Consider the following 13016-nt stretch of genomic DNA (forward strand, 5'->3'; position numbering starts at 1 on the left):
CATGAGTAAATAGAATAGACAGGTGGTACAGATGAGAGTAGGATGAGAGTTATATATGATGAGATATAAAGATGATTCCAAAAGAGCATAATTAAATGTATTTTCATGACAAAAAAGAAACAAAACCTGTAGATTAATAACATTAGTTAACATAAGAAATACATTCCATTTTCAATGATTTTATGACAATATTTGTACAGCAACCTATCCTGGGATGGTTTTGAAAAGTCCTAATATGTTTTATTAGGTTGACTGTCCCTTTGGTATCTCTCGTCCCTCTTTTATTAGACATACATTAGGACAACTAGTATGATACTATAGAATACCTGCCCTCTTGATCTAAGATAGATTTATTTGTCTGAGTTTATGGCCAGCTGGAAGTTAAAATAATTTTACAAAAAAAAATAAAAAACCAGTACATGTGACGATGTTATATATTTTATTTGGTGTTTTTATTTTCAAAATATCCTGATATAATTGCCAGAACAAATACAAATACTACGCATTCAGCATAAATATCTATAAACGATGCAAGATGCGTTTGCATGATAGTTTAAAAATTGTATTTTACTTCATTAGTTTGTATAATCATATACATATATTAATTGTAAAATCAAACTCCTACAAATATTTTAGTTAGTTTTTGTCGTCTCTAGTTTTAAATTAAGTTTTTGTGAATAAGTAAACCTGTTTTTGTAAAGAAAGTTTGAATTGTTACTGAACAGTATTTTTTTTTGTATTGCATTATTTGACTTCAAAATTTAAAGTATAAATAGTTATCAAAAGTGCAAGGCTATAATCTAATGCGCCAGACGCACATTGCCTCCTGATAAGACTCATCGGTGACGCTCAGATCAAAATAGTTAAAAAGAGAATCGTTTAAATCCATTTATGTCGTGCTATAGACTGAAGAAGTCATAATGTAGATATGATTAATCGACAAACTGACATGCTTTTCATGTGAACTGTGTTAGCAACATATGATAATACACAAACATGTACATATAAAGACATTTGTTATACTAGTATATGAAGGCAGAAATCAACATTATTAGTATATTTTCTGTCACATGTTATATTTTTGTCAAACATTTTTTTTCAACACTTAAGGATCTGTATCATGTTCAAATGTAAATAGTATGAGATGTTGTTTTCAGGTCGTATGGAACTCATCAAGAACAAATATTTTAGAATGCTTTTTTTATTAGAAAAGTCTTGGTATAATAAAGGGCGGTGAAGGAAGGTAGTTTGATGCCCCATAGATAGCACATTTCTTAAAAGCACACGGACTTTCACCCCATTCATATCGTAATCCACCAATAGAATGGTGACTTAGGTTACATTTTGATGTATCTAAAGTTATACTTGATGTATCATGACTTTTTATTGGTGCATTGGTCCAACCATTATCACCAGCATATGCATAACAAACTTTATGAGATGTTGAACAGCAAATCTGAAATAAATTGCCAGAACGATAAATTGTACAACATATTCATATATCATTAATCAAATTTTTTTGAGGATTTGTAATTCGTTATAACTTGAACACATGTACATTTGTATTTAACAGCATGACGCAAATACTGTTGTGTTTTTGTTTTTGTATGTCAAAACAGCATCTTGCCCAGGGCATACAGCATGCTACTCAGAATAAATTCTAAAATACTCAAATTTTTCATTCTAAAAATGTGCGCACGGCCATCGCCTTTCCAACCCTAAAAAATTACAAAAAGAATCATTCAATACTTATAATTATTTTTTAAACTAGAATCATGCAAACACTATTTCTATGCTGATGAAAATAGTTCATGCATTGCATGTTGTCGTTGTTGATTGATAATATAACAATTGTAGCCATCGGTTGAGATCAACACGATTTTATGTCGACCTAAAGAGAAATATAAATCCCACATTTCGTCTTAGTTACTATGCTTCTCTTATGTCGATATAAGCTTTTACCGACCTCCTACACAGTCTATAATTGTATAATTTATTTAGTAATTGCCTCGTACCTAAACAAGGCAGGTTTAATATAAACTGTAAACTATCTGCCATAAACTCATAAGGAAAAAAAACATTGAGATATAAACCTTATAATTTCTTATACAGTATGAGTTTTAATCTCTTCATTGGTGTTGGCCGGACGTCTATAGTTGAAGAACGTACACTTCTACCAAGTGGAATCATTTAATTAAAGTTCTAAATTACTTATATATCGCCAGCCAGTAAAATCACTTTATTTCTACTTTGGACAGGCAAAAAAAAAGGCCGTTAGTTTTCTCGTTTGAATTGTTTTACATTTTCATATCGGGGCTTTTATAGTTTACTATGCGATATGGGCTTTGCTCATTGTTGAAGGCTGTACGGTGACCTTTAGCGGTTAATGTCTGTGTCATTTTGTTCTCTTGTGGACAGTTGTCTCATTGGCAATCATACCACATCTTCTTTTTTATAAATAATAATTTATTGCACACTAATTGAACATTTCTGTAATACGGTAATCACTTTAAGGGTGCAATTTCATTTGTGTATTTAGAAAACAAATTTATGTCAAGAATATTTATAAGTGTTATCAGCTGGTGTTTACTGTTGAGTGTTTAAAAAAAAGTTAAATTATAATTTTCAGTTCCTAGCAGTCAACCTATAGGTTTTATTAACTCACTTGGAATCCGTTTGTGTTTCTTACATCAATGGGCGATCTTCCATTGTCGTATTCTATAGTAAGAGTATTGCTATGACGATGTAAGGTATATGATGAAGGATACGGACCCTGATAATCAATTCCACTTCTGTTATACGCAACTGCTAAAGCTCCTAAAACTAAACGAGCTGCGACATCATGCTTTAGACGAGGATGAATGCTGTGAAAATTAAAGTAATGTTAATCATTCAAAGAATTAATAAGAATTTGATGGTGTGAATTTGTAAATATGTCCATGATCCCTAATGCACATTGACCATCATGGTCATTGTTCAGTATATAAAATATTTCGAAATTAATAAATCGATTGAGAAAAATCAAATCCGAGTTACAAACTAAAACTGAGGGAAACGCATGAAAAAAGCAAAATCACAAAAAAACTGAACTCCGAGGAAAATTCAAAACGAACAGTACCTTATTAAATGGCAAAATCAAAGTTCAAACACATCAAACGAATGGATAACAACTGTCATATTCCTGACTTGGTACAGGCATTTTTCTGGTGGATTATACATGGTTTTATAACTAGCAAAACCTCTCACTTGTATGACAGTCGCATCAAATTTCATTTTACTGGCAACGATGCGTGAATAAAACAAACAGATATAATAGATGAAAATGTCAAAAATACAGCAGTTTACATTGTGTTATAATCTTAATCACTATATAAAAAAGACCAACAAATATTTTAACAAAAAAGCACAACATGGCATACAGACCAAGCATATTAGACTAATTAAAGACAATAAAACAAGAGTATGAAAATTGATAATCGTCAACTATATGATATATGGCGCTTGATTTTCAATTCTACACATTTTCTGTTTAATAAAGTGTTTTAATTTTCACAATACTGAAGTGTTTCTACTCAAGGTATATATTGCATGATTGTCGTTTTTTGCACAATTTTTCGGAATTTTCGGTTATTAATGTTCTTCAACATTGTATTTAATTTGGCGTCAAACTATTGATTCCAGCTTCACTCATAAGTCTTATTCACAAAACACCCATCATGTGTACCAAAGTATAAAGCTAGTATATTTGATAAGTTTTTACTACATAATAGTATATGGTTCTCGAAATGCTTATGTGGAAAAGAAATTGTTCCTGGTAACTATCTACTAGTATGACTGGTATAGGTATGGTAAAGATAACAAGTTGGTACAAATTTAAAAATAAATCGTACGGGGTAGGTTAAATAAAAAACAAATAGTATTTGGAAAATACGGATTGGATAAGAATACATACGTCCCACGTGGAGATGCATAATCTGGGAGGTCTAATGCAACTGCCATAAAGACATTCTTTAATCGATTGTTTGGAACTCTTCCATGATTAGCTGTCTGTGCCCAGCGTACCAGTGGAAATGTACCTATTTCTGACGTATTTCTATTCGGTGCTAACTGAGTAAAAAAAAAAAACGTGAAAAAGTGACAGCAACTTACATGTATGTTTAAGTGTTTTGATGTCTCTTAATTTGTACATTTTCTCTAATTGTTATTTTTGTGGGAGAGATTACATTTTTTTTCTCAAGAAAAAGAAAATTCTCTTCAAACCTATTTTTATGGGGGTTCAATTTTTATTCTTCAAGATTTAAGAAATTGTCAATTTTCTAAAAATAAAATTGGGGGTCACAATTTATTTTCTAATTCTTTGAATATAGTCTGAGAAAAGATTTACTAAGTATTGCGCAACAGCACAGTGTATTGCATAAATGCAAGAAATCTTCGGTTGAATATAACGTTAAATCATATAACCAATTTCAAGTATATATAGATTATATTTATTCTGTGTAATAACCTATAAAAAGTCAAATATTAAATCACAATCAATATTCAATCTAGTATGAAGCTTGAATATTTTGGCCCCATCTGTTCGGGGTTGGACATTTGCGGTCGTATCCAGCGAAGTAGTTTATTTATAAATCTATAGATTTGATTGCATAGTGTTTTCATTTTGTACCAGCATAACTTTTTTCAGACATTTCAAACGCTTTATTTCATTTGCTTTAAATTATCATGTGCATTCCCCTATCACAACGAAAACATAAACAACAGCAAAAGTAGGCGGTACACTTACGAATTTTTATTAGATATGAAGATTTTTCACTTTTGCATAAAGTAATGGATAGTTATAAAGCTAGTCTGTCTGTCCTTTCTCTGGATTGACCAGCTATTAGGGCAATGACTATTGTACCTGTATACGAAACACAGATTATTTTTATCAAACACATGATCTTTTTATTTTTCTTAATAAGTCAGGTAATTTATAAAATAATTATAAAAATTTCATGTGATTTGGTGTAATCGCGGGTAGTTTTCAGTGAATGTATTAAATCAAAAATTCATTGTAACTTATATAAATATACTTTTGATTAAAAAAATTGTCATTTTAAATTTTACAGTGTTACTCTCCCAACTACGACAAAACTTACACTTTGCTATGTATATCATATCGACAATTGTGTATGTTTAGTAATACTTGAGAGTAGTATATCTAAACCTATTAAAGAACGAATAGAACAACAACAAAAAAAAGGATTAAAGTATAACCAAACTTAGAAAATGAATCAGAGCTATGCACGAAGAAAATATATCCTAAATTTTAAAATTCTTTCCTTAATTTTTCACTGCAAATCGCAGGAAATATATATGCGTATTTCAATGTCAGTACTTCGGTTCTGAGGTATATGGATTGCATATTTTCTAACCTGGACAAATCCAAATGGAAACATAGCATCAACGGTTTGTAGAGAAGCAGCATGGAACTTCGAGCGCCAATCGTCTATCATTGCCGGAAATCTGCATGCGTAATCAAACGCATTTCCATAGTTTGCCTCTCCTGCAATTAGGACGTGATTATAAACTATGAAATATAGATCCGCGCCTACCTCTGTAAAACTGGTTAATTAAAATTCCATGGACTACAGAAAAACGTCTAACAAATAGCGATATATAGTAACCAGAGATTCGGAGTATAGAGTGACTGATACCTAGAGGGACAAATTAGATGGACCTTTATAATATTGTCGGTAACTTAAAGTGAAATTATACAGTATGACTTTCAATGATGAACCATCTCACAGATGAGATATTGATGCAGGGTCTGTATTTGTTCAGATTTAGATTTTCATGGATTTTCACAAATTAATGTTTTTCATATTGCGAAATTATTCCAAACTTTATTCATATCTGTAATTGATCAACCATGGTTTGTTACTTATAAAAAAACATTTTGGAAATCTTGAAGTCATTGAAAGACTATTGTATTTTTGATTTTACACCTTCCTGTTTTAAGGATCTTTATGAAGACAACACTGAAAAATGGTTCTATCACGCTTTATTATTAGCTGGACCATTTCAAAGCTGATTTTTCAGCAATTAAGAATAGTTCTCTGATTAAGGTTTCCTTGATGCAAAATATTTTAAAATCCTAATGTTATGTTTTCAGAAAAAGACTCGTTACATATATAAAAAAAATAACTCCATCAGAAACGCTCAAGGTCAAATATTTCAAAGCCAAAGATTTTGTAGGAACCGAAACAATTGAAGAGCTAAAAGTAACTTTATAAAATAGCCAAATCCATATAAGGCCAACCTTGTCAGAGGGAATTAAGACCTTAGTTTCTTTATTAATGAAATTGGTAAACGGACAATTTTATTAGTATTAACCATGTCAGTACCGACAAACTGACTACTGGATCATACTAAGCACTTTTTATCTTGTAGTCAATGAGATGTTTGTACTCACATTTTTTGGTAGGAATATAAACAAGCGATCGATTTGATTGCATGTAAAATGATTATAAGCTGTCTGTTTGTTAATTTTTATTTTATAATCATCATAAAAATAAAGTTCTCAATTTTGTTTCGCTAATGTGTCGTTAAAAACTACTACAGCAAAAATTAAATAACAAACCGAACATATTGAATGCATAACAATGTATGCACTCAATGCATACATTGCATATTTTCGGATGATTCTACTTACTTCTTTCAGATTAAAAAAAACCAACAACATACAAAATTATATTTTTTATACCTTGATACCAAAGTGCTCCATATATTGTAGATTTTAGGAAAGGATGGATCATCCCATTCCATAACACGTTATTCGAGCGTGAAGTTACAGGTGATCTGGAAATCAAGTGTGAATAGAAATTTAATGTATGTAAATAAGTAGAAAAAAATAAATTTACATTTCCTTAGATGATTTCTAAATTTCTTATTTTCTCTCTAAAAAAAGACGTAAAACGGTTGGCAATTATTCACACTAGTTGGTCCAAAATTGGGTGTATCAAAAACTGTAATTGTTATCTCCTTTATTAATACGTACTGACAGTGACTGATATTGTAAAATATTGTCCGCTTTATTTTCTTTTCCTCGGAACAAAGTTGTTTGTTTGAGTTTTATATTTGAAATAGTTTTTATATAAATCATGTGAATTTTGAAGTCCGTATATATTTTATATTGAACAGAATTTTCAAAATTTTAATATTTTAGAAAACACATGCATCATAAGTACAAAACTAAGTATAACACAATACAAGATACAAATACAAAAGCAATAGATTCTATGACAAATAGTATGCACAGCAATTATACTGTACTATCAATAATCTAAACATTTACAAATTCATTTAAGACATTCTTACGGACTTAAATGTTGTTGTGTTGAATTGCATTTCTGAAGAGCATCTAGTGACGACCATGCTTCTATCGGAGTACCTCCCCAAGCTGAGTCTATCAATCCAATAGGATAACTTACATGAGATGATAAATATTTTCCAAATAACCAACAAACAGCTGAGAAATATTTGACAGTTGCTAAAAATAAAAATAAAACACTTTGATTTAGAAACTTGTAGTATTTTTCGCGAAGTGTTAGACTAAATGAAACAAGACCGTAATGTATGTTAGGCGACTCAGGAAGTAGGACAACTACGGAGAAAAGACAAAAATGGAAATAGGACAAAAAAGGAAAGAAGACAATAATTGGAGTAAGCAAAAAATGTAATTAGGACAATAATTGAAGTGAGACAACAATGGAAGTAAGACAACGACGGAGTTAGAACACTAATTGAAGTAAGTAAACAAAGAAATTGAAGGTTCAAGAGAAAATAAAGTGAAGAATCAATGGATGGAATGGAAGTAGAACAACAATGGAAGTAGAACAACAATGGAAGTAGGACAATAATTAAATAGTTTCAAGAATGGAAAGAGACAACATTGAAAGTGAGACAACAATGGAAGAAGGAAAATAATGAACGTGAGACAACAATGGAAGAAGGAAAACAATGAACATGAGACAACAACGGAGCATGAAAATAATGGAAATAAAACAATAGTAGAAGTAAGACAACATTAGAAGAAACACAACAACGAACGTGAGACTAAAGTGCAAGAAGGACAACAACAATTATAAAGGGACAATAATGGAATATAGACAACAATAGAAGAAAGGAATAAATAATGAATGTAGGACAACAACGGAAAGTAGACTTAGACTTAAACGACAACGGAAGAAAGACAACGATTGAGGTGAGACAACAATGGAAGAGAGAAAAACGATGAAAAGAAGACAAATAAAATATGAGAAAATAATTTCAGAAAACAATATAAGACTACAACTATGTTACTGAGAAAATGTTATTGAGACAGCAGTATATATAAGACAAAATTAAAACACACAACAATAAAAGTGAAACATTAATACAAGTAAGATACCAATTTAAGTGAAAAACAAAGGTGAGATAACAATTTATTTGAAATAATAATTTAAATAAGACAATTTTCAGCAACAATGAACACGAAGAACCAATCTAAATGAATGAAAAAAAAAAAAGTTATTCTTTTACCTGCTTTCGGCAGTAACCATCTTTCACGTAAATTTGTCCTGGTAAATTCTTTGAGCGGAGTTGTAGACAAATGTTCTTTAGCTTTAAATAATCTGATATCCTGGTGTCTTGAAGTATCGCTAATCTCCTCTGTTGCGTTAGCCAGCTACATAAAATATTTGATAGATATTTCAAGGATTTGTTTAATATCTTTTTTTTTTTTAGAATTAAACAATTTTACAAATTGTAATTCTTTTTATTTTGATATTTGAATACAGGACAAATAATATGACTGACAAAGGCATGTTTATAAGTAAATGACCTATCTATCAATGTTCAATAAAAGATCTTGTTATATTTTTTCAAAAAAGGTTAAAGCACACTCACGAAAAAATAAAGTTTCTTCTGTAAATTAGACTTCTGTTTCGTCTTTAATTATATGTTTTCTCTTTCCACCTTTTAAGGTAGATTCATGGTATACCGCCATCTTGGATTGTACAATCACAGTACAAAATCGGTCTAGTTATTTGACTAAATCTGCAAATTTGGAGACAGATTTGCAATTCAATGGTTAGACTGTTTATTTATATAAAGAAAACTTGTTAATTTATTGTTTTATTCATAACATTTTAACAAATATCAAATATTTTGGTTTTTTAAATCATTGTTTTCAATAAGCCATTTAAGGGAAGATAACTCTTTCAGTATAAAATTTATACTTGGCTAATAGGGATTTTTTTTATTTTTACTTGTAGCAAGAAAACAAGTTCGGTGACACTATGTTTTCTTTTTATTTTCTTAAAACATATTATGAAACCTATCTTCTCACAATTTATTTTAAAATTCTATCACATAGAATTTTTTTTATGCACACTAATGTGTTTTTTCAAACCAAATTTAGTCAATTTTCAACGACTCATAGCTTGAAAAATAGCACGGTTACCTATACTTTTTTTTACATTTTTGAAAAAAGCATAGAAAAATCTTCATTTTGGCAAATTATAAGAAAATTCTGTCTCAAAAAATATATACTTATGATCTACCTTAAACCTTATACGAGTTATAATGGGGTGTCAGTGTTTTAAAATAATAGAACTTAAAGTTTTGAACCACCACCGATCCCTACACTTTATCGACATTATAATATGGTTTAGGCCTGTCATAAATCTTTGAGGAAAAATAATATTCAAAAAAAAAAAATTACTGAAAAAAGTCCCCCTTTTGCAAAGCTTCAAAAAGCTATATGCATGAAAGGTATAATAATGAAAAAATAACTTGTGATGTTTAGCTACGATTGTATGCAATTGCTTTGTAACTATCAAAAACTATAGAATTATATAAAATCTAATGTTCCTACAGAAATTGTGTCCAAAAAGCTAAATTCACCAATATCAACAGAAAACATCACGGAACTTACAGGTTACACTTTGAACATTATGCTGTTTCATTAACCACTTCTTTTTTTCGGAGATGTATAATATTCATAGATATTTTGTTTTGATTACCTACTGGTTCCCTGATATGATCTCAATGTGTCATCTTGTAGAAACATAACTTGGGAACCAGTATAAATACACACCAACAGGGTCATTGAATTCTGAGGAAGACCCAAAGTGAAGTTAGGTTTATTACAGAATTTTAGTATAAGTTTAAAGTCTTAGATATTCGGTGCATATAAACGATGATAATATGCCACACAGCCCTAAACTTTAATATATGAAAAAAAAAATAGTTCATATAAGCCTTCCATTCTCGATCCTATTTTATTTTACTAACATCATAGTCAAGGAGGTACAGTTTTATAACCCTTAAAAGAAATCCCTATTGGAAATTGCAACATAAAAGGCATATCAAGATATAAGTCTTTGAATATTTGTTATGATTGTTTCCAACAAACGTGGATTTGGTTAATGTAAGGAATAAATAAAAGCAGAGTACTCCGATCAGGTCACGACACGTTGATCTTTACAATTATACATCATGTGAGAGATAAAACAAACAACTGTATTTGTCGGAACACCAAACGGAGTATTCCTGTTTAAACTCATTTAGATGACCTCTATATGTTTTTTTTGGTAGCTGTGGTTTATTGCGATCTCATTGATAAATACCCAAAATCATTTTGGTTTGAACCATTTGTCAAATGCAAAACAAAAAAAATCAAATTCGAGTTCACCAAAAGTTTCAGTAATTTTCGTGTTACTTAATAAAAAAAGTCTTCTGTGAGGTTTTTGTGAAGTTTTGTTCTGGATTTTTATTATTTTCAAAGAGACACTCCGACATCCGCGAGTGATCTCTTTTGTTTACCTATATTATGTATGTAAGTAAAAAAAAAAACCCGTTCCTTTGATGAGAGAGAGTTTGTTATGAATTAAGATCGTATGAATATGACTTTAGGACAATGATAAAATATTCGTCTTTGAAAAGAAATCAAAGTAATATGATGTGCCTAATTCACTGTATAAAATCGCTTTTCTTGCAGCTGGAGTAAAATGCTTTTATTTCAATGTTGATATATCTTGTAAGGTGATTAACACTACATAAGGGTAAACGTTCAAGCCCGTTAATGTTTAGTAATGTGTCGAGGTTAGAGTGTAAATAACCAAAATAGATTAATATAAATTCACTGCGTTTTATGTGCTTTCCTTTCAAAAACGGAAACACATTGATGCTGCTTTGTAGCTAACTTTTGATTATGCAGATATACATCGGGTTTTCAATTATTTATCACAAAGCAATTCATTTATTTCAAAATGTGAACATCATAACATATTGCCTAAGCTTACATCGCCGACAAGAAAATGCATATTGCTTTGTCCAGAGCACAACCAGACATCCCCGAACCATACATCTTTGAGAGTTATATTTCCAAGTGATGATGAAGCAGTCAGTATGTAACCATGGTTTCCCCCAGGGTTATGTACAACACCTTGCCAAATTCCATGAGAGTTTACTGTTATTCTTCCGCTGTGTTGGTCGTCTAGATACAAATCGATCTTATCACCATGTTTTGGAGAATGTCCCCATACAGATGCACCACGGGGTCCTCTTTGGAGTACCATATGATTGGCGTAAAATGTCGAGAACGAAAAAGTGACTGCCCTTTCTGAAATTCAGGTTATAGTAATCTTCACACACCCTTCATATGTAAATGTTATGTAAGAGACCCATTTGGGTTAAACAAAATTCAAATTAGTTGTACTAAAATTTATTCCAGGTTCAAACAATTATTGGTTTTTGACCTTTTTTTCATAATAATAAAAGTATTAAACTGTTTACGAAACACACAAAACGCTAGCAATCGCATTTCTTGAGAAGAGGGAACATTCTAAACATTTAAAAAAAAAATTGAATTTTATCAAATGAAGTTACAACATGGCCATTCAAGTATATTTATGAAGCTACATGAATGCATTGATTGACTTGATTACACGTTTTTATTGTCAGATGTTATTTGTTGGATTTCTTTTTTGACAGATCTAATTTATAGTTTCCTGAAACTACTCAGCAGCTGTTTTCTTTGATAAACAGTTGTATCGTAATCCACATCTAGCAACAAATTCCGTTCAACCGGTACTTAAAGCAATCTTTAACTTGGTGTGTGGTGAGAGTTTTTGCTCTATGTTACGGACATAGTTAAACCTTTAAGAATGAAGAACAGCAAAATAAGAGCGGTTTCATTCGTAGACCATGTTTGTGTCCGAGTAATACTTTTGCGTCATAAATTGATATACCACAGCCTTTCTTTACATGACTGAACACTGAATGGTTGGATGTTGATTAAAATTAATGATATGGATTTAGGACTCCAAATACGAGGAAAATGTCATGTTGACTGTCAGTGGAAATGCATTAGATTTTAGTTTTACATAGGCCTCATTCGTTATATCATTAATAAGCTGATGCACACATTTGTATGAATCAATATATTGTATGCAAGATATAGTATAGTGTTTTTATTATATGTAAATGTTCACTGGTTAGTAAGCTGAATGCCAGCTGACAAGTTACATGTGAATTCTTTAGTCCAATGACACACTATCAAAAACATTACTAGTATTATTAACCCAACTCTGCGCGCCTATAATTGCTTAATATTGCGTGCCTATCGGAGGAGCTGGTTTAACATCTTGAAATTAATATTTTCAGGCGTTTACAATATTCTTTTTAAAAACAAAAATTTTGATACAAGGTATCATTAAATCATCAACGTTTTTAATTGCGTGTATTATTGATCATGAAAAAAAACCGTACTTACTTTCATTTCCATAGGTTAAGCTTATGACCGAAATAATGGCAAAAGATATTAACAACTTCATAGTTTCTTTCTATCAGAATACGGCTTGCTTGTCTGTAAATTGACGAATTTTGTAACCTTTGAACATTATCAAGATAAGAAACCGTAATCACAAAGTTACAGTACATGTGTCCTTCGCTGTTTGTCTTTTTACAATTTGTTATTCCCCTACTATTGC

General features: G+C 30.7%; 1 protein-coding gene across 1 annotated transcript; it reads right to left on the minus strand.

The window, feature by feature from the left end:
- Window positions 1-1185: 1185 nt before the first annotated feature.
- LOC143079771 (sialate O-acetylesterase-like) lies at window positions 1186-12942 on the minus strand. Its single transcript, XM_076255354.1, has 9 exons — window positions 12800-12942; window positions 11328-11647; window positions 8563-8707; window positions 7360-7531; window positions 6746-6840; window positions 5415-5545; window positions 3953-4107; window positions 2666-2864; window positions 1186-1456 (listed from the first exon to the last, which is right to left on the minus strand). The coding sequence occupies exons 1-9, from the start codon at window positions 12858-12860 to the stop codon at window positions 1205-1207; spliced, it is 1530 nt and encodes a 509-aa protein (XP_076111469.1). The 5' UTR covers window positions 12861-12942; the 3' UTR covers window positions 1186-1204.
- Between the last annotated feature and the right edge of the window lie 74 nt (window positions 12943-13016).

Source organism: Mytilus galloprovincialis, chromosome 1 (assembly GCF_965363235.1).
Source record: "Mytilus galloprovincialis chromosome 1, xbMytGall1.hap1.1, whole genome shotgun sequence".
Lineage (NCBI taxonomy): Eukaryota > Metazoa > Mollusca > Bivalvia > Mytilida > Mytilidae > Mytilus > Mytilus galloprovincialis.